At 45.1% G+C, this 23,057-nt stretch overlaps 1 protein-coding gene across 3 annotated transcripts in view; it reads left to right on the top strand.

The window, feature by feature from the left end:
- Positions 1-23,057, top strand: part of MYH11 (myosin heavy chain 11) — a 127,470-nt gene that overhangs the window by 13,261 nt on the left and 91,152 nt on the right. For all 3 annotated transcript variants that reach the window (XM_024984962.2, NM_001102127.1, XM_024984963.2), the window contains 2 exon segments: positions 3,493-3,854; positions 13,425-13,581. In XM_024984962.2, the coding sequence (XP_024840730.1) occupies positions 3,510-3,854; positions 13,425-13,581 (502 nt within the window). In that variant the 5' untranslated portion in view covers positions 3,493-3,509.

Below are 23,057 nucleotides of genomic sequence, written 5' to 3'. Positions count from 1 at the left end.
ATTATAGTTTTGTCCAGGCATATTCCCAGGAATAGGATTGCTGGATCATTCTGGTAATGATTGCTGGTAATTCTATTTTTAGTTTTCTGAGGAACCTCCATACTATTTTCCATAGTGGCTGCACCAACTTATATTCCCACCAACAGCACAGGGCAGCCGGGGGTGTGGGGGGGAAGGTTGAAAGGGCAGAGTTTTGTGTGGCATATATAAAAGCCTACATCTTGAATTTTGGATGGGCTTATAGCGTTCTGTTGCCCGGATGATCTGTAATTCAACAAGGCACTTCCTGAAAACTATTTGGATTGCTTGCAGGTTTTGCTGTGCCAAATTGCACGGCAGTGCACATTTTTATACATCTGTTAACACTTGTCTGTTTCCATAAGCTAAATTGCTAGAAATGGAATTGCAGGTCAAGGGATGTGTGTGAACTTTTAGGACTTTTCCATCCATAAGGGCAATGTATGCAGAGCCCCAGCCCCTACTCTCCTGACAATACAGGCCTTATCAGTGGTTTTCATCTTAGCCAAGCGGTGAGTGAAAAGCAGCATCTCATTGCTTCACCTTGTAGTTCTTCATTTACTCCTGAGGCTGAACATCTTTTTCTTATGTGAATTGGTTACTTGAAGTCTTTTGTAAAGTATCTATTTTTGTTAATCATAAATTCAATAAAAGTTATAAAACTATATTGGCTTCCCATGTAGCTCAGCTGGTAAAGAATCCATGTGCAATGCAAGAGACCTGGGTTCAATCCCTGGGTTGGGAAGATCCCCTAGAGAAAGGAACAGCTACCCACTCCAGGATTCCAGCCTGGAGAATTCCATGTGATCACAAATAGTCAGACACGACTGAGCAACTTTCACTTTCACTTTCTTTCATGGCAAAAATGCATAATAGAAATGTACCCATGTTCAAAGTCGCATTATTCACAATAGAGGAAATGTGAAAGCAACTCAAGTGTCCATCAACAGATGAATGGATAAACAAAATGTCACATGTCTGTACGATGAAATGTTATTAAGCCTCAAAAAATGAGTGAAATTCTGATTTACTCTCCAACATGGATGAACTTTGAAGACATTATGCTAAGTGAAATAAGCTGGTGACAAAAGGATAAATACTGAATATTTCACTGACATGAGGTCCTGAGAGCAGTGAAATTCATAGAAACATAAAGTAGAATAGTGCTTGCCAGTGGCTGGAGGGAGGAGGTGATGAGGAATTAGTGTTTAATGTGTGCGGAGTCTCGGTTTTACAAGATGAAAATAGTTCTGGTGTTGGATGGTGGTGATAATTGCATGACAATATGGATGTACTTAATGTCACTGAAATGAAAATGTGTAAGACAGTAAATCTCATGTATATTTTACTACAAAAAATTAGTAGTACTTTTCATTAGTCATGAAAAGTAAAAATCCCTTCAAAACTGTACTCGATAAGTACATATTTCTCCAGTTATTTTGCCTATATGAATTTTAAATATTTTAAAATAAAAATGGGTTATTATACTAGTGCTTTACAATATTCCCTATATTTCATTTTTAAGCAATTCTATTCAGATCCAGTTTAAATACAATGCAATTAACCCATTTAAATTGTGCAATTGAATTGCTTTCAGCATAGTCACAGAATTGTGTATCCATCACTGCAGTACATTCTAGAACATTTTCATTACCCTAAAAAGAAACCCACTCCCCTCTACTTCAGTTCAGTTCAGTTCAGTTCAGTCACTCAGTCACATCCAACTCTCTGCAACCCCATGGACTGCAGCACTCCAGGCTTCCCTGTCCTTCAACAACTCCCAGAGCTTGCTCCAACTCATGTCCATCGAGTCAGTGATGCCATCCAACCATCTCATCCTCTGTCATCCCCTTCTCCTCCTGCCTTCAATCTTTCCCAGCATCAGAGTCTTTTCCAATGAGTCAGTTCTTCACTATGGTTTTTCCTGTGGTCATGTATGGATAAGAGAGTTGGACTATAAAGAAAACTGAGCGACTTTTGATGGCAAAGTAATGTCTCTGCTTTTTAATATTCTGTCTAGGTTGGTCATAGCTTTTCTTCCAAGGAGTAAGCATCTTTTAATTTCATGACTGCAGTCACTATCTGCGGTGATTTTGGACCCCAAGAAAATAAAGTCTCTCACTGTTTCCATTGTTTCCCCATCTATTTGCCATGAAGTGATGGGACCAGATGCCATGATCTTAGTTTTTTGAATGTTGAGCTTTAAGCCAACCTTTTCACTCTCCTCTTTCACTTTCATCAAGAGACTTTTGAGTTTCTCATTGCTTTCAGCCATAAAGGTGGTGTCATTATTCGAGGTTATTGATATTTCTCCCAGCAATCTTGTTTCTAGCTTATGCTTCAGCCGTCCTGGCATTTTGCATGATGTACTTTGCATATGCGTTAAATAAGCAGGGTGACAATATACAGCCTTGATGTACTCCTTTCCCAATTTGGAACTGGTATGTTGTTCCATGTCCGGTTCTAACTGTTGCTTCTTGACCTGCATACAGATTTCTCAGGAGGCAGGTAAGGTGGTCTGGCATTATCATCTCTTGAAGAATTTTCCACAGTTTGTTGTGATCCACACGGTCAAAGGCTTTGGCGTAATCAATAAAGCAGAAGTAGATGTTTTTCTGGGATTCTCTTGCTTTTTCTATGATTCAATGGACGTTTGCAGTTTGATCCATCTACCGTCACCCTTTTATTCTCTCCCAACTGTTGGCAACCACTAATCTACTTTTTATCTCTATGGATTTGCCTATTCTGGACATTCTTATGTAAGTAGAATCATACAATACATGGTCCTCTGTGACTAGATTCTTTCACTTAGCATTATGTTTTCAAGATTCATTAACACTCAGTGTATTTCAGTACTCCACTCCTTTTCATGGCTGAGTAATATTCCATTAAATGGATAGGCCACATTTTATTTATCCATTCATCTGCTGATGGACATTTGGATTTTTCTTATATTTTTTAGCTATTAGGAGTAATGCTTCTATGAACACTCACCTGAGTTTTTGTGTGGAAGTATGTTTTCATTTCTCTTGGGTATATACCTTAGAATGGGGTTGTTAGATAATGTGATAAAGCTATGTTTAAACATTTGAGGACCACCCCCTTTTATTTTTACAGTAAACTATAAGACTTGAATTTGTTCCTGTGTCAACACATCTAGACCTACTTCTCGCATCTTAACCCCTGGATAGCAGCTCGTTGTATGAGAATATCATGGTTTACGTATTTATGCCATGTTGATGGACAATATATAGTAGTCCAGATCCTTTTCTGAAGAGCCTTTGGGTCGTTTCCATTTGACAACATAGACCATCCTGCTGTGAACACCTTTGTGCTTTGTGAGATATTTCTGCAGATTGCATTCCCAGAAATGGTGAGGTGAAGGTTTTATCTGTCTTTAGGGCTTGGTTCTTGATCTATCTTTAGGCCAGTCTGGTTCTGGCCTCATTCTTACCTGGTTGTCTTATTCCCCAGGGGACCAACCAGGCACCATGGCGCAGAAGGACCAGCTCAGTGAAGATGAGAAGTTCCTCTTTGTGGACAAAAACTTCATCAACAACCCAGTGGCCCAGGCTGACTGGGCCGCCAAGAAGCTGGTCTGGGTCCCTTCGGAGAAGCAGGGTTTCGAGGCAGCCAGCATCAAGGAGGAGAAAGGGGATGAGGTGATCGTGGAGCTGGTGGAGAATGGCAAGAAGGTCACAGTCGGCAAAGATGACATCCAGAAGATGAACCCGCCCAAGTTCTCCAAGGTGGAGGACATGGCGGAGCTGACGTGCCTCAACGAAGCCTCTGTGCTGCACAACCTGCGGGAGAGGTACTTCTCGGGACTCATATACGTGAGTATCCTGGGGAAGCCGGCCACTTCTTGAAGGTCTCCTGCACCCCTGAGGGAGTGGAGAGGCTTGCAGATGTCTTTGGGGTGCAAGTTAGGAGGCTGAAATTTTCCTTGAGGGTGGTTGCATGTGGGGTGGAATCGTTCAGACCTGGGTTCCCATTCACCCTGCCCTATCTAGTGCTGTGACATTGAACAGGTTATTTCACCTCTTGAAGCCTCAGTTTCCCCATCTGCAAAATGAAAGCAGTCACCCTCCCCCCACATAAATGAGATCCACAGATCCCACGTTGATCACATGGTTGCGTGGTCCGTGGTGAACAGATTTCAGTGAAGTAGTTCCCTGCTCTTCCACCATCTTGGAAATAAAGGTGAACTCTTAACCTCCTTGAGAAGGTTGATCCATCCCACAGCTGAGTAGGTAGGAGACATGAGGATCCTGGCGAGGTTTGGTGGAGGCCTGCCCTGTCACAAATGGGAATGACTCGATTGCACCTGGATTCCTCTGGGTTGACCGTGCAGGTCGGAGTGAACTAGAGCTGCAGTGTCCAATATAGCAGCCACTGGCCGCATGTGGCTAACTAAATTTAGATGTAAACGAAGTGAAAAGTGAAAGTGTTCGTCGCTCAGTCATGTCTGACTCTTTGCAACCCCATGGACTGTAGTCCCACTAGGCTCTTCTGTCCATGGAATTCTCCAGGCAAGAATATTGGAGGAGGTAGCCATTCCCTTCTCCAGGGGATCTTCCAGACCCAGGGATCAAACCCGGGTCTCTTGCATTGCAGGCAGATTCTTTACCATCTGAGCCACCTGGGAAGGCCTGATGTAAATTGATTAAACATCAATATTTAAAAGTTCACTTCTTCCATTGTGGTGGCTACGTGTTAAGTGCCCACCTGACGCCTGTGGCTAGTGGCTGCCATATTGGACAGCACAGGTGGAGAACATTCCCGTCATTGCAGAAAGCTCTGTTGGACAGTCTGGACTGGATGATGTGTAACTCAGGGGTACAGGTTCTTTGTGGGCTGGACGAGGTCCCTAAGATATAGAAGGGCATGGTAGCCCCATCAAGCCAGACTGGTGGACAGAGGGCATCCCACTCCAGCCTTTGTCTTGCCTCTCAGAAAGGGTACATCTGTCCCTTGGGCAAGTTATTTAATTTCTCTGACATTTTGTTTCCTTCTCTGTAAAATGAATCCAAGAATAGTACTTGCCTCATAGAGTGGGTTTGGAGTAGGAAATGGCAGTCCACTCTAATATTCTTGCCTGGAAAATTCCATGGACAGAGGAGCCTGGCGGGCTGCAGTCCATGGGGTCGCAAAGAGTCGGACATGACTGTGACTGAGCACGTGTGCGTGCATGGAGTGGGTTACTCTGAAAAAAAAGCACATGGCATGCTTCCTGGCACATTGTAGGCACTCAACATGTTAGGTATTGTTTTTATTGGTTATGCTCATTTTTATTATTGCCAGAGAGATGTTCTTGGATTCTTTGCAAACTTACAGAAACAGTCACCTCTGTCTTGAGGCCCTTCTGGTCTTGCCCTTTATGTTTTGCCACATGAAAATTACAAACCCCCGTTGTCATCTCTAAAAATGTCTTGCAGATTTTTTTTTTCCTAATTAGGAAAATGAGGCATATTCATTCCAGAAGATCTGGAAAATTCAGAAAAGCACAGCAAACACAAGAGTCAATCCTCCCCCAGAGATAACAGCTGATAAGATGTTTATGTTTCTTTGTGAGAATAGTGCATATTTATATTTTGAAAAGGAACTTCCCTGGTGGCTCAGTGGTAAAGAATCCGCCTGCTTATGCAGGAGACACGGGTTCAATCCCTAGGTCAGGAAGATCCTCTGGAGGAGGAAACAGGCAACCCACTCCAGTATTCTTGCCTGGGAAATCCCATGGACAGAGGAGCCTGGCAGGCTACAGTCCATGCAAAAGAGTCGGACATGACTTGGCAACTAAACAACAACAATGTATTGAAAAGTCTGTGCACACAGGCTGGGGACCTGGTCTCTTTCCATGTACAAGTTAGTGATGAACATCCCTACTGCTCACTCGTGACCCCAGCTGCCCCTTTGTGGGCTTTGTAATCTATCCCACAGATGTACCACAATTAATTATTCTTCACTCAGTCGGTAAAGAATCTGCCTGCAATGCAGAAGACCCGGGTTCAATTCCTGGGTCGGGAAGATCTCCTGGAGAAGGAAAGGGAAACCTACTCCAGTATTCTTGCTGGAAAATCTCATGGATAAAGGGGCGTGATGGGTTACACAGTCCATGGAGTCGCAAAGAATAGAACACGACTTAGCAACTAAACCACATGGATAGTTCTGAGAGAGTTACAATGGCTTGTTTTTAAGAGCCAAGGGGGAAGTGGGAAGCAACTCATAATTCTATACAGACCTTCTCTTGATCTCATTTAGTTAACACAATATCCACTGAATGAAGTATGCTCGTCCCATCCTACAGACAAGCAAGCTGTGGCTCAGAGTACTAAAGACCCTCCAAGGACAGTCTAACTAAGTTGCTCCCTAACTAAGCAGGGAAAATGTCTTTTGTCCACACCACTCCTTGTCTGGAAGCATTCTCAGCCTGGGGCTGTTGGTACAGAGTGGCTTTTCCTAAGGACACCAGCCTGCAGGGAGCTCTAGAGGAACTGGGCTCCTGTGGGCCTCCTGTCCAAGATAAGTCATTTTCATCCAGGGAGGTCAAGGACGGGCTTGGATAGGAATCTCGCCTGCTGTCCTCTGACACAGATGTTTGGGCCCAAAATAGAAACCAGGAAAAATGAGGGGCTTACAAAGGTCCCAAGACCCAGACTGTCTTCTGACAGCAGATTAAAAAAAATGAATCAAATCTTCAAATTCCTTCTGTGCTTCTCCAGACAGATTAAATGAAAAGCCTTTCAGTCTTATGACCACGCATCTACTCCTGTCTCATTCTTTTCTAATCAACTTAATCACTTAACTAGAAACTGTTGTCTGAGACGGAGGAGATAAAATAGGAGGGGTGGGGAAGCACCCCAAGTTATTCACCCAGCGCGTGATGGCGGAAGGCGTGGCCCTTGTAACAGGTGTATGGCAGGTGAAGCTCAGTCAGCTGGCCATGCCTGACTTTGCCCCCAGTAACGAAGAGAACGTTCCCTTCCATCCTGCAAGGCTTATCTCAAACACGGCACTTTTTGCTTAGTCCTGGCAGATGTCTCATCCCCTTGGGTCTAGAAGAGGTAGAAGCCTTAAAGATGCAGGTTCTTTTTTTTTGTTTGCTTTTTAAATTGGAGGATAATTGCTTTACAATGTTGTGTTAGTTTCTGCTGTACAACAGCGTGAATCAGCTCTGTGTATGCATATGTCCCCTTCCTCTTGAGCCTCCATCCCACCACCTCCATCCCACCCCTCTAGGTCATCACAGAGCCCTGAGCCCCTGAGGTCCCTGTGCCGTATAGCAGCGTCCCATGAGCTATTTTAAACACGGTAGTGTATAAAGTGTGTCAGTGCTACTCTGTCCCTTCATCCGACCTCCCCTTCCCCCACTAGGGCCACATGTCTATCCTCTGTCTCGAGATGCAGGTTTCTGCCTGAGCTGCCCCAGATCATCGATGACACGTGTGGGGCTTGCTCTTCCGGATGTTGTCGTTGGCTGGGTTCTCTCCGCCTGGGATTTTTCATGGCTCCGTCCCTGGCCTTGGGCTGAGAGATGGGACAAGGGTTTCAGGCAGAGGGCACTCAGTGCAGATGTGGGCCTTGCCTGTACTGGCTGCTGTCCCAAGTCCTTCCCAGGTCTCTCTAGTGAGGTCGAAGCTCACTTCCCACACAGCACACAAGGTGACCAAGGCAGAGAGGTGATGTGACTTACCTGAGAAGGGACAGGATCAGGACTGTTAAGTGTTGCTGATCCCCTGCCTTCCCTCTCTGTGGGGTGCTGAGAGTCACAGGGCCCCACCCTTGGCCTGAGGCTGCTTGATAATTGAGAGGAGGAAGATAAGGTACATCTGAGCTGCAGATATGCAACATGGATTCTACAGGAATGAATGTGACGAATGGATGAAGTGGGTTAGTCGCTCGGTCTTGTCCAACTCTTTGCAACCTCGTGGACTATAGCCCACCAGGCTCCTCTATCCATGGAATTCTCCAGGCAAGAATATTGCAGTGAGTAGCCATTCCCTTTCCCAGAGGATCTTTCTGACCCAGAAATCGAACCCCAGTCTCCTACATTGCAGGCAAATACTTTACCATCTGAGCCACCAGGGAAGCCCAGAGTGGATGAAGGAAAGGTGGTAAATACACCATACAATATAATAACTCTGCTTTAAAGCAGAAGGAAATCCTGCCATTTGCAACAGCATGGTTGAACCTGGAGGACATTATGCTGAGTGAAAATAGCCAGCCAGAGAGGGGCAAATCCTGCAGGATTCCATTCACAGGAGAATCTAAAACAGTCAGACTCAGAGAATCAGAATAGAATGGTGTTGCCAGTGGCTGGGGGAGGTGAAAATGGGAAATTTCTTATTTATTTGTGGCTTTTTCTTGTGTATGTTCATAACTATCTATTCACTCAGAGTTAAAACATTTTTTGAATAGATAACACATGCAAATATTAAATAAAATATTGAATAGTATATAAGGGTATTTTAGAACTTTTCCTTTTATCCCCGTTTCCTCATCTTCTGGTTCCCCTCCTTATGGAAACCATGGTCACCAGTTCCTTATAAGTCTTCCAGCAATATTTTATACCCATGTCTCCTGTGTCTCCTGCATTGGCAGGCAGGTTCTTTACCAGTAGTGCCACCTGGGAAGCCCTAATATTTTATACATATAGAGGCCAATACATGTGTGTGTGTATATATATACATATATATATATGTATATATATATGCGTGTGTTCGTTCTCAGTTGTGTACGACTCTTTGTGACCCCATGTACAGTAGCCTGCCAGGCTCCTCTGTCCATGGCAAGAATACTGGAGTGGGTTGCCATTTCCTCCTCCTGGGAGTCTTCCCAAGCCAGGAGGATCGAACCCATATCTCTTATGTCTCCTTCATTGGCAGGCAGATTCTTTACCACTGAACCACCTGGGATCCCAAAATGTGTGTGTGTGTATATATATATATATATGTATACACATACGTGTGTGTGTGTATATATATATGTATACACATACGTGTGTGTGTGTATGTATTGGCTGCACTGCCCAGCTTGCCAGATCTTAGTTCCCCATCCAGGGATCAAACCTGAGCTCTCTGCAGTAGAAGCATGGAGTCCTAACCACTGGACCACCGGGGAATCCCCTATATGTAAATCTGTATATGTATGTATTCTTTTTAAGGGCTGCAGCTGCTGCTTAAGGGCAGTGTGCCATAATTATTGAACTGGTCTCCCATTGGTGGATATTTAGGTTGTTTCTATTTTTTTTTTTTTTTTTTTGCCATTAACATCAAAGCTGTAGCAGATCACATTCTTGGTGAGCCAGGTCTGTCTCTAGGATGTTCAGAAAGCCATGACACTGCACTGCAACCTGTCCACCGTTTTATAGATGGAAAGGACGAGGTTCAGGTCACACAAGTTGGGAGGGCAAGTCTGAGGTTCCGCCCGGGCCTCTGTGACTTAAAGCCTGCTTCTCTTCCACCTTCCCCCACTGTTCCTCATTTCTGCCGGAGGCCTTGGGAGCTCAGGGCTCCACGGCTGACCATATAAAGCGTTAGGGAAAAAGTGAAGTCGCTTCCTAATACGGTCACAAGAGGGAAACCCTAGGCCTGCAGCTGGGACCTGCTGGTGGCACAGGGCCCTGAGAGGCCGCTGGGACATGGGAGGCAGGGAAAATTGAAAACCTCTGAACTTGACCAGCTCAGAAGGGGCTCGTGGGGATGGGGCGGCAGAAACACACCCAAGCACAAGAGGGCTGCGTCAGGTGAGAGCAACCAGGCTGGAACAGTGGAGGCTGAACCCCTAGATTCTGAAGCCGAGCCTCTGTGTGGGGTGTGGTGCCATCTACCCAGTCCTTCCTGTTGGGACATGGTGCCCTGGAAAGATGTGCTGAACTGGACAGAGATTCAGATCTTCTTGGAAGCATGGATTAAGTGCTTGCTGTGTACATCGCACCAGGCTGTGCCCTAGGCAAACCGAGGGAAGGTGATATTTCTCCTTCAGAAGCTGATGATGGAATTGGGAAAGCCACCCCTGCCTCTCTTCCTTCCTTCCTCCATCCCTCTCTTCTTCTCCCACCCTCTCTCTCTTCCCCGCTCCTTCTTTCATTTTTTTATTCAGCAAATATTTATTGGGTATCTGCCAAGTGCCTGGCCCTGTGCTGAGGGCTGGAGATATGATAGTGTGCAGCTCACAGTCTAAGCGGTGACATTTAGACTGAGCCCTGAAAGAGCAAATGCAAATGGCTCTGAGAAGCTCAGGGGGATGTGTTCCAAGGAGAGGGAACATTACGTGTGAAGTTTCCAAGGTGGCAAAGTTTTGATCATCATGAAACAAAGGGAGCACTGGATGGTCACTAATAGTTATCGAGTCCTTGTTACACACCAGGCACTGTGCTAAATGCTCCCCGAGAGCTATCTCACAGCGAACCGATGAAAGAGTGACAATTACACCTGCCCATTTTGCAGATGAGGATAATCGAGGCTCAGAGAGAAAAAGAAACTTACACAGGGTCACACAGCCAAGAAGTAGCAGAATGAGAGTTACAAATAAGTCCTCAGTAGTCAATTCTGTACTCTTAACCACTACGCTTTACTGGCCCTAATTCCCTGGAGGGAGTGATTTGGGTTGTAAATGACGCATTCTAAAAAGGACAGTGGCAGTGGGCACAGCCTGGGAAGAGCTGGAGGTGGAGTTCAGGCCTAAAGAGGAGGAAGGGCATGGTTGACCTTCGTTCAAACGACCAACCATTCTTGGGCTCTTACTCCATGGAGGCCCTGAGCTGCGGACCAGGACGCAGAGGAACAGGAAACACACAGCTGGAACAGCTTTACCACGTGTTCAACGAATGTCTACTGAGCACCTGCTGTGTGCAGCCCAGTGCCAGGCCCTGGGTCACAGAGATGAAGGCAGCGCTGCCCCTGCTCCAGGGAAGCTTTATAATTACCTGACCCCTCAGGCATTCATTTAGCAGGCATTTAGTGAGCACCTACTGTGTCCCTGAACTTGTTAGCACCTTATCTCTTAAGTCTCAGTGCAGGGAGTACCCCCTGCTGAAGTTTCTCTGAGCACTGCCCCCTCCTCGTGGGCTGGGGCCCTCTCTTCCTTGCTCCCATAATCCACAGGGATTGTTCTTATGATGTTATTTTGAACGTCCTCGTCTCCTTTTTGAAGGGGGCTTTTTGAGAGCAGGAATGATCATCGATTTGTTTGTTTCCAGCATCTAACACAGGCCTGGTATACAGTCGGTGCTTGATAAGTGGCTGATGGATGTTTAGATAGGACTTGTGGGAACCTGGGAGATTACTGCCTCCCTCTCACCTCCCCCACCCCAGTCCTGTTCCTTTTCAGAAAGAGCATTTTCCCCTCACCCCAGATCAACTCTCATCATCATCGCGCCTTAGCAGATGGGGCTCTGGAGGGAGTCCCTCACTCACCAACCAGCTGCTGCCGTGACTGAAAGCCCTTTGTGGGCAGGTCCCTGTGTGTTTTGTCTTGCACTATAACCCCAGAGCCTCACACGTGGAATGCATGAATGAATGAGCGACTGAATGAACGGATGACCAGTTGTTTCTTTAGGACAGGAATAGGCCCACAGCTGATGGACAGTGCCCACGCCTCACATGGGCACGCCTCACATGGGCCGAGTGGGGCTCAGTGCTGGGTGGCTTTGATCGAGGCGCTGAACCTCCCTGGTGTTTGCCGGGCTGTGAGTGTGACCCAGGGATGGACTTTCTGCTCCTCCTCCTTCAGTCACATCTTGGGGGAGTTGGAGGGAAGACATGCTTCGTCTCGCCCACCAGAGCCTTGGGCAACACTGATGTTATCGTTTGGGAAAGCAGTTCCTCTGGGACAGGTTGGCGCCTGTCTCCTGGGCTCTGAGCTCAGCGCGTGGGAAAGGCCAGAGTACAGTAAAGAATAGCAGTATACCAGGAGCACGCCTCCCCCGCCCACATAACGGCGGGGCGTGCGAGCATCTTCATGCCCCTTCCTTGTTCTGATCATTTTCAGACGTTCCTCTGCACTTGGTAGGGCAGGATGATTTTTTTTTTTAACTAATTAATTTTTTTGGCCTTGCTGTGCAGTTTGCTGGATTTTAATTCCTGGACCAGGGATTAAATCCAGGCCCCCAGCAGTGGAAGGTCCTAGCCACTGGACCCCCAGGAACTGCCAATCTTTTTTAATTGTGATAAAATCCAGTATAACCAATTCACAGTATTAATCAGTTTGAAGGAAACAAGTGTCATTAATACATTCGCAGAGTAGTCTTACTCCCAACTGCTATCTAGTTCCAGAACATTCTTATAGACCCCCAAAAAAACCCATTCCAACTAGCAGTCACTCCCATTCCCCCGTCTCTCCACTCCCTGGAAACCAGAGACCTATTTTCTGTCTCTATGGATTTGCCTGTTCTGGACATTTCAGATAAGCGGACCGTGTGATACATGACCTTCTGTGTCTGACTTCTTTCATTCAGTGTAATGTTTTCAGGGTTCATCCATGAATGTAATGTGTTGTAATGTGTTAAGTACCATTCCTATTTAAAGACAGTTGTGTTTATCCCCACTTTACAGATGAGGGACTCTGTCCTTTTTCATGGTCGAGGAGAGTATGAGCTCTGGGTGAAGTCCTGATTTTAGTTCTCAATTTCCCAGCAGCTGCGTGACTTGGTTAGAACTTCACTGAGCCTCAGTTTCCTCATCTGTCAAATGGGCCATGGGGAAATTATAGTATCCCTGTAGGAGGCTGAATGAGAGGATTAAAGAAGATGCCTGTGAAGTACTTAGCTTAGTGGCTGGTGCATAGTAGGTGCTCAAGAAAGTGTAGGTGTTATTTAAGCCTGTGAGGCTCAGGGAGATGAAGTGACAGTGGTTGGGAGTGGCCTAAGGGTCTGAACCCAGCACTATTTAAAACCACAGTTATAAACAGTGTCCTAGAAATCCAAGCTCACCCTTTGCTCCTCTCCCCTGTACGTGGAGTCAATGATGCCAGAGATTCCCACCGGGACACTGAGCCTTAGTTTGTGCGTGTGCTCAGCTGCTCAGTCATGTCTCTTTGTGACCACATGGACTGTAGCCCACCAGACTCCTCTGCCCATGGGATTCTCCAGGCAAGAATACTGGAGTGGGTTGCCGTTTCCTCCTCCAGGGAATCTTTCTGACCTGGGATTGAACTGGTGTCTTCTGTGTCTCCTGTATTGGATTCTTTACCACTGGCGCCATCTGTGAAGCCCCAAGCCTCAGTTTCCCCATCTCTAAAATGGGACTCTGAGTGCATATATTCAAAGCTGCTCCTATGAGAATGAAGTGAGAAAATGCACACAGTGGCGCTCAGACCATGCAAGCTGTGGTGGGTGGTCACAGACTGGATGTCAGAGCTCTGTCCCTGCCGGGTTCCTGAAGTAAGCTCGGTTCTCTCTTTTGTAGACGTACTCGGGCCTCTTCTGCGTGGTGGTGAACCCCTACAAGCAGCTGCCCATCTACTCAGAGAAGATCATTGAGATGTACAAGGGCAAGAAGCGGCACGAGATGCCACCCCACATCTACGCCATCGCCGACACGGCCTACCGGAGCATGCTGCAAGGTAAGCCGCCTGCAGAGGCACAGAGCTCCTCCTCCTCCAGGGAGCCCACCTGGGCTGCTTATAGTCACTCACCAGGCCCCTCCTGTCCTGCCTGCCTGCAGTTCTCGCCAAGAATGTGGGGTTTGGCAGGCGGAGCTGGGTAACAGAAGGGCTGTGACTGAAAAAGGTAAAAAACAAGCAGAACAGATGTGTGTGCAGCCCGGGAGAGGAGGGAGGGGAGATAGCTTGGGCAAATACAGGCATGGGCTCGCTGACCCCTGGTTGCCCAAGGCCTGGGTGGACCAGCCATCTGGAAGATGGCAAGCTGCTGTCACCTTGGAAGGGAAGCGGGTGGGGAATGGCCCTGGCGCTGAGCCAACCAAATCTGAATTTGCAGCCAGCTGTCACATCCTGTGGGATCCTGTGCAAATGTCTTTTCCTCTACAGCCTCAGTTTCCTCATCTGTGAAAAGGGAGTGAGAGAATCCATCTTGCAGCGTGTTGTACAGATGGTAAAACAGGCTTTCCTACACTGAAGACCTTTGCGTATTACCTCCACATTTATGTAGTATTATTATTACTATCATTAATAACTTCTACTGCGGTAGAACATACATACAGGAGAATGCAAAAAGTACACAAATTCAGTGTCCAGTCCAAAATTAATTTTTACATGCCTACAGTTGTAATCACCACCCAGACCAAGATGGGAAATAGTTCTAGAAAGTTCTCTCATGCCTCCTCCCATAAATGGAATACCTCCTCCTATAAATGGATCTGGCCTTCAGATACAGGAGTCCTTCTGTCCTTACACTTGCAAAAGGGCAACAGGAAAGAGCTTTGGCAGTTTTAAAGCTGTGCACAGTTGTTATGTGATTTTTAGGTGTGAAGAGCCTAGAGGTGGTGAGCCGGCAGCTGGTAGGCTGGATCCAGCCCTCATGGGATTTTGGTCCACATGGAGTTTTAAGGATACTTTAATTAGCTGCCAACTTTTAAAAATGTGGAGTTTGTACACAAAAAGCCCAATTTCTAGGTTATTTTGAAAGTATTGGAACATCTGGCAACATGTGATCCCACCTGTCAACCCCTCAAAAGGACATATGAGTTCTTCAGTTCCCTGGCCTGGTCCACGTGTTTGAGTTTACTGCCTGGCTCCTGCACTTGACCCTGGAATAGCTTCCTCCAAGAATGTTCTGTTGAGAATTGAAAGGAGCCCAGTTCTGCAAGCTCCTGAGGCCAGGTGTACCTAGGACATATTACTCCCCACCTCAAGGTAAAGGGGCTCAGGTAGAAGTTCCCCAAATTACTGACAGGGTTAGCCACGCCACACAGGTATGATTCAAACTGGACCACTCCAGATGGGTACTACCATCATGTCCAAAGACCAGAATATGGAGCCTTGCAAAGAAGATTGCGGGAGATATAATCCTAGGTTATAAAGTGATGACTCTTGGAGTTAGGTATGTGCTTTTGTGGAAAAAAAAAAAAAAATCCTTTGTAGTGTCTCTTGATGGAAGAGTATACGATGGTGGTTCACACACCTCTTTGGAAAGCTGAACATCACAGAGTTACAGTGTTCATATAACTTGGGGTGCTTTTGGTTACAAGAAGCATAGCAATCAATAAAAATGGCTTAAACAACAGGAATTTATTACCTCATATAACAAGTAGTCTGGATGTTGATGATTTCAGGCTCAGTCAATTTAACAGCTCAACAACAGACTTTCTTGGGATTTTCTTGGCTGCTTCCTCATCATCACAAGATGGCAACCATAGCTCCAGACATCACATCCTCATGTTACAATATCCAAAAGCATGAAGGAAGTGAAGGGTTAGGTTTTTTCCCCACATCTCATTTTTATGAGAGAAGAAAAACTTTTCCAGAAACTCATCAGCAGGCATCCCTACGTCTGTTATGTCTTGATCACATGCACACCTCTAAACCAATCATTGGCAAAGAGAACTGGAACATTTATGATTGGATTGGACTATTCCTAGTTCTTTTCTGGAGCTGAGGGAGCTCTTTTGTTGTTGTTTAGCTGCTAAGTCGTGTCTGACCCTTTTGCAACCCCATGGACTGTACCTTGCCAGGCTCCTCTGTCCATGGGATTCCCAGGCAAGAACACTGGAGGGGGTTGCCATTTCCTTCTCCAGGGGATCTTCCTGACCCAGAGATCGAACTGACATCTCCTGCATTGGCAGGCAGATTCTTTACCACTGAGCCAACAGGGAAGCTAAGGGGGCTCTTACTAAGCACATTTAGTCTGAATACCAGAATGAAAAGGGGAAGAGGGAATGACAGGTGAACATTGCCATAGTGCTCTTAAAATTTATATGTGTAACTTTAAGAAACTTAGGGTTTCCCTGATAGCTCCACAGGAAAGAATCTGCCTGCAATGCAGGAGACACAGGAGATGTGATTTCTATCTCTGGTTTGGAAAGATCCCCTGGAGAAGAAAGTGGCAACCCACTCCAGTATTCTTGCCTGAAAAAAAAAATCCTATGGACAGAATTGCCTGGCGAACTGCAATCTAAAGGGTTGCAAAGAGTTGGGCATGATTGAGTGACTAAGTGCAACAAAAAACTTCTATCTTATATATTCTATTCTAGAAAAATTGAAACATATATTAAGCAAAAAGAGAATGTACTAGCACCCATAATTCTATCACCAGGGACCATCACCATTAACGTTTGTCTATATAACTTTTCATATACTAACTGAGCTGGATGGCATGAAATGAAGGAGGTTATGACTATCTGAAAATAATTGGTTCCATAAAAGATTTACTTAAAATGGGCATGTAGATTAAGGGGAAGAGACTTTGATGGGCTTAAAAAATGACATTGGAAATTATGAACACAGGCTTATTTATTTTACATGCAATAGGAATTTTGTGGTTATTGCAACTAGATGTGCTAATTCTTAGAAAGAGTATAAAATTAATACAGAGTTGGGTGTTTTTTCCTTAACTTTTTTTGAACAGAACCATGAAAGAGCATAAGACACCATTCTTCATGCCATGCTTGATTTCTGCAGCATGGGATAAGAAGATAATTTTGTACAGACTTATTGGAGAAATCACCACTGTTGCCAAGGGCTTTGACTTCTTTGGTATTTAGCACAGTCTCTCAAAGTCCTTGTTGGGTTATCTTTCCTGATGACTCCCTAATGTTTGGTTGTGAAGTGATCTGACATTTTTGGTGCCTTTTGAACGTCACCAACATGTGACACTGCGCCTTCCAGGAAACAGGCAGTTTTGCAGAGCTGCCGTTTTGTTTTGTGTTTGTATTGAGACGATGGATGTTGACACCCAATAGCTGGCAAGGTGAAGCCTTTGAATTAGAGGACAGCAGTGATGCAGTCTAGAGAAAGATGCTTTAGTGGGATCTGGTTTCCCAAATACTTGACTCTTTGAAGAATATTTTTGTGTTGTGATAACTTTTGCCTCCCTAGACCACTTCCTGTACATGGGGCAATGTTATACTCCATACAGGGACTCCCAGGGCAAATACATTTTGTTCCTCTTAGGCTCTGTATTTTAACACACAATTATATAGTGAAATATAAAGTTACCTAGAAATTTTAAACCTGAAGAGAAAAATGCCATCCATAAGCACACAGATCCATGAGAGATAAGCTCTTTTTAGATTAAAGGTTAATCAATAGCTGCTATGTATACATTTGTTTTGGCTTTACCTGGTGCTTTCTGGCAAATGAGTGATGACAGACTCCAGTGAAAAACATCTCCAAAAAAAAAAAAAAAAAAATCAAGGAGAAAAAAATAAAAGCTTAGGAAAAATCTTTCTTTTTTCTTTATAAAGTGGGAATTTGGTTTTTGTGAAGGAATGCATGGGCCCGGTTTGTGACTCTGTTGTTGAATGTTGCTGTCCCAGGCTATCCAGTCACTTGGCTGGGATCACACTGAACTTTCTATTTTGTTGGAGGCATTAAGTCAGTAGCTATGTCCTCCTCTTCAAGTCCTTTGTGAAACAGGATGGCGTGTGAAGAGATAGGATTGGGAAGGAGTGGAGAACGCATTCACTGAACACGAAATGTTTAAAATGTTTAAAAGAGTCGCGTGGAATCTTGAGTCGTGTGGACTCTTAAGTTCCCGAGGCCCCCTAAACTCCATGAAACCCACAAACACCATGCTTGTCTCCCTGCTCATCATGGAATCTCTGGCATATTTGCTGGTGCCTGGTATGGAGTAACTGCTCAGTTAACTCTCAGAGTTGTTGAAAGAAAAGAACCAGGGGCCTCCCTGGTGGTCCAGTGATGAAGACTCCATGCTTCTACTGCAGGGAGTACAGGTTCGATTCCCTAGCCAGGGAACTGAGATCCTGTATGCTGCTCAGCCCGGCCCCCCCAAAAAATTTTTTTTTAATTAAAAACTCTTTTTAAAAAAAGAAAAGCGCTGACCAGGGCCAGGATGGATGGGGTGGGTTGTCCAAGAGGGGTGGGGAGTTACCAAAGCCTTGATGACTCACTAAGAGGGGAAAGGGGAGGGTGGAGCATTCTGGCTGAGAATAGTAACAGGGGAGTTGGGAATAAGGGAGGGGATTTCTAAGACATAATTCATTCACAAGCCCCTCCCCAGAGGAAGCCAGGCCCCAGTGGGGAGGAGACATTGAGAGAAGTCAGCATTTAAAATATGTCATATATATGTGTATGTGTAAATGATATCGTATTTACTTTTTACATTTCCCAATGTTTTTTTTGTTTGTTTTTGGAGAGATGATGGATTCAAATTCAAAAGCTGACCATTCTCCCTTTCAACCCTTGTGCTCAAGACTCCTAGTCTGCCTCCCCAGAGATAACCGTGGGGTTATTATTCTAGTTTATTAGATATTCTTAGGTACTCTCCTAGAGATATTTTCTGCACATGTCTGAAGATACGCATCCATTTCTCTCTTCCCAAGTTTTCCCCACAAATAGTAACATTTCGTATGCACTGTTCTGCATGCTGCCAGAGTATTATACACCTAAAGGGATTCCTTACTCCTTTTTCACACTTTTAGCTTTCGTTTTTATTGAAGGTGCAGATGAAGATGATTTAGACAATTCCTCGAGGCTTGTTAAGAAAAACATCACTCCTTGGTTGCTTCTCTAATTTCCCCTTCTCCAGGGATAACCATTAGCAACTCTTAACTGAATTTTGGATGTTTAACACTGTAATCTCTAAGAGACTTGAACATATTACTCATATTTTAAATTTCTCCCTCAGTTTTAGGCATTACTTATTGACTTTTCATCATGGAACATGAGCATTTCACTCAATCACCCCCTTGCTTTGTCCTCCGGCCTCCTCCCAACACACACACAACCATGCCCCATCACATAAGCTCCCAATGTAGTTTTATATTGACTTTGATGAAAGCTATATTCTGAGTTGACATTATCATGACTGTGAAGATGCCATTCACAACTGAGCTCTGCACAGTCTTGTGATGCCTTTTCCTGTACAAATTATTCTTTCCCCTGGAGTTAGTAATTACCTTTTTTTTCCCCAACTTGGGTATCTGTGTACTTAATCACTAATTCTACCACAAATTCTCCTTCTAAATGTGCTAATCTTATAATGTGTCTTACAATATAAGATATGTGTTCAAGATCCTATTTATAGCTTCTTTTTGGAAGTGATTGCTACTGGAGTCTTTTGACCTGCCCTGGACACCTTCCTAGAGAAGGAAATGGCAACCCTCTCCAATACTCTTGCCTGGAAAATCCCATGGACAGAGGAGCCTGGTAGGTTACAGTCCATAGGGTCGCAAAGAGTCGGCAAGACTGAGCAACTTGTCAATGTCAATAGATACCCTCTGGTGACCAGTAGCGGATACACCCTCAGCTCCACCTCACCTCAGGGCTCTCCCTCCCTAAGTCCTGCCCTTGGATCTTCCCTGGTGGCTCAGATGGTAAAGCTTCTGCCTACAATGCGGGAGACCTGGGTTCAGTCCCTGGATCGGGAAGATCTCCTGGAGAAGGAAATGGCAACCCACTCCAGTATTCTTGTCCAGTATTCATGGACAGAAGAACCTGTTTAGGCTACAGTCCATGGGGTCGCAAAGAGTCAGACACAACTTAGCGACTTTACTCACTCACTGTGAAAGTGAAGTGAAAGTGTTAGTTACTCAGTCATGTCCAACTCTTTGCAACCTCAGGCTCCTCTGTCCATAGACAATACTCTGGGCAAGAACACTGGAGGGGGTTGCCATTTCCTTCTCTAGGAGATCTTCCCAACCCAGGGATCGAATCCAGGTCCCTTGTATCACAGACAGATTCTTTGCCATCTGAGCCAAAAGGGAATCCCAAGAGATAGTTTAACTGGGTTTACATTTTTAAGCAAGAAATAATTCTCTTTCCAAATTTTTAAGGCATTGCTTCATTAACTTTGAGATTCAGTTTCATTTTTGGGAAGATAAAAGTCATTCTTATTCTTGATCCTTTGTATGTGACCTTTTTCTTTTTTTTTTTTTTTAAATTTCTTCCTTCCTGCTTCTCTGAAAGTGTTTTTTTGTTGTTGTTGTTGTTGTTTTTAATCTTTATCTCCCTGTTTATGATTGGATTTGGTGTGGGTCTGTTTTTACTCATTGTGCTGGAGACTTGAGTGGATCCTCATAGTCCTTAATTCCTGTCCTTACATTCTGGGAAATTTTTTTGAATTATGTCCTTAATGATTTCTTTTTCTTTGTATTCTCTGTTCTGCTTTTTCTAGATGTTTTCTTATTTCTATACCGGAATTCTCAGATTTTTTTTAATATAATTTTCATCTCTTTCTCTTGTCTTTTTTATTTTCTAAGCAGTTACCTCAGCTTTATCTTATAAATCCTCCATTGAGTTTTCAGTTACTACTATCATTCCAAAAAAAAGTTTCCAAGAACTTGTTCTGTTTCCTGAATGTTTCTTTCTTATCACATTCTTTTTCCATACACGTTCCTTTTCTTAGAGGGTACTTCTCCACATGTAGGCCCCTGTTATCTCCAATAGGCATATTTCTTACTTATTTGTTTTAATTTATGTTTGTCTTGTTAGTGACTTTCTTCCAATGCCTGCTGATTCATTGACTGTCCCTTCATCTGGGATGCTCTAACACATGGGCACCAAAAAACTGATGGCAGCTTCGTGTTTGCAGGAGGAGCTTGCTGGTGAGGCTGGGCTGCTCCGTTGGGTGACTCCTAGTGTATCTTTCAGCCTTTTTTCTTGGGCTAGTGAAATTCTTCAGAGAAGTCTTGTACAGTCTTCTGCTTGAAGGGTAAAGATCTGTCTACTATCATTTTGGGGCTTTCCTGGTGGCTCAGCAGTAAAAACCTACCTGCCATTGCAGGAGATGCAGGAGACATGGGTTTGATCCCTGGGTCAGGAAGATCCCCTGGAGGAGGAAATGATAACTCACTCCAGTATTCTTGCCTGGAAAATCCCATGGACAGAGGAGTCTGGCAGGCTACAGTTCATAGCATTGCAAAAGGGTCAGACACGACTTAGCAATTAAACAACAACAACCGTCATTTTAAAGATCTAGTTGAGAAGAGGCTGAGGGTTTCAAACTATGGGATGAAACTTGCATATTGTCTTCTTGCTGTTCCTGGTGTCCCCAAGACAGATACCTTCTATTTCTCCCTCTCCAGAGAATTGATCTGCCCCCTTTGGTGGGCTGTGGGGAGGGCAGTCACTTGGCTACAGGGAGTATAGATGGTATCTGGAATGTGTCTAGCAGCTTCTCAGACAGACATTCAACCAGTCCTCATGTTTCATTGTCCTCCACCCTCTTCCTGAGGCCCCAGGTTGCCCGTTACTGAGGTTTGGGCTGGAGGCAGGGGACTCTGCTTCTCCACCACCAGCTTAGTCTCCTGGGACTGTCATCACTCATCCCGTTTGCTGGTTTCCAAGGTTGTGTTTTTCTCTCCTCTCCCACTTATTTGGACAGTTTCATGTGCTTTTGAAAAACCTCCTTGTGCATGTGTGTTCAGTCGTGTTCAACTCTTTACAGACCTGTAAACTATAGCCCACCAGGCTCCTCTGTCCATGGGATTCTCCAGGCAAGAATACTGAAGTGGGTTGCCATGCCCTCCTCCAGGGGATCTTAGAGACCCAGGGATCAAACCCACGTCTCTTATATCTCCTGCATTGGCAGGCAGATTCTTTACCACCAGCGCCATGTGGGAAGCCTGAGAAAAACCCCTTTCAGTTCAGTTCAGTTCAGTTCAGTCGCTCAGCCCCATCCGACTCTTTGCGAATTCATGGACTGCAGCACGCCAGGCCTCCCTGTCCCTCACCAACTCGTGGAGCTTGCTCAACCTCATGTCCATTGAGTCGGTGATGCCATCCAACTATCTTATCCTCTGTTGTCCCCTTCTTCTCCCACCTTCAATCTTTCCCAGCATCAGGGTCTTTTCCAATGAGTCAGTTCTTCGTGTCAGGTGTCCAAAGGATTGGAGTTTCAGCTTCAGTATCAGTCCTTCCAATGAATATTCAGGACTGATTTCCTATAGGATGGACTGGATTGATCTCCTTGCAGTCCAAGGGACTCTCAAGAGTCTTCTCCAACACCACAGTTCAAAAGCATCAATTCTTCAGCACTCAGCTTTCTTTATAGTCCAACTCTCTCATCCATTGGAAAAACCATAGCTTTGACTAGACAGACCTTTGTCAGCAAAGCAATGTCCCTGCTTTTTAATATGCTGTCTAGGTTGGTCATAACTTTTCTTCCAAGGAGCAAGCATCTTTTAATTTCATGGCTGCAGCCACCATCTGCAGTGATTTTGAAGCCCCCAAAATAAAGCTTCCCTCATAGCTCAGCTGGTAAAGAATCCGCCTGCAATGTGGGAGACCTGGATTCAGTCCCTGGGTTGGGAACATCTCCTGGAAAGAGAAAGGCTTGTTCTGGCCTGGAGAATAGTCCATGGGGCTGTGAAGAGTCAGACATGACTGAGCGACTTTCACTCACTTTCAGAACCCCTTTACTGTCACTTTAATGAAGTTTGGGAAAAGAGGACCATGGACAGAGGAGCCTGGTAGGCTGCAGTCCACGGGGCCGCTAAGTCGAAGACTGAGCGACTTCACTTTCACTTTTCACTTTTCACTTTCATACATTGGAGAAGGAAATGGCAACCCACTCCAGTGTTCTTGCCTGGAGAATCCCAGGGAAGGTGGAGCCTGATGGGCTGTCGTCTTTGGGGTCGCACAGAGTCGGACACACAGCAGCAGCAACTGCCTGTGTTCAACCCACTACCTTTTGATGGAAATTCTCTCACACTCTCTTTTCCAAAGATGTGATAATGGTGATAGTGGATTTTTTAAAAATATTTACTTTATTTATCTGGCTGTGCTGGATCTCAGTTGTGGCACTCAGGATCTTTAGTTGTAGCATGCAAACTCTTAATTGAGGCATGTGGGATCTAGTTCCCTGACCTGGGATTGAACCTGGCCCCCCTGCATTGGGAGCTCAGAGTCTCAGCCACTGGACCACCAGGGAAGCCCAGTAGTGGACTTCTTTGCGTGCT

The sequence above is a fragment of the Bos taurus genome, chromosome 25 (genome assembly GCF_002263795.3).
Source record: "Bos taurus isolate L1 Dominette 01449 registration number 42190680 breed Hereford chromosome 25, ARS-UCD2.0, whole genome shotgun sequence".
Lineage (NCBI taxonomy): Eukaryota > Metazoa > Chordata > Mammalia > Artiodactyla > Bovidae > Bos > Bos taurus.
The sequence above is the reverse complement of the archived record's forward strand: the minus strand, read 5'-3'. Positions and strand labels throughout refer to the sequence as shown.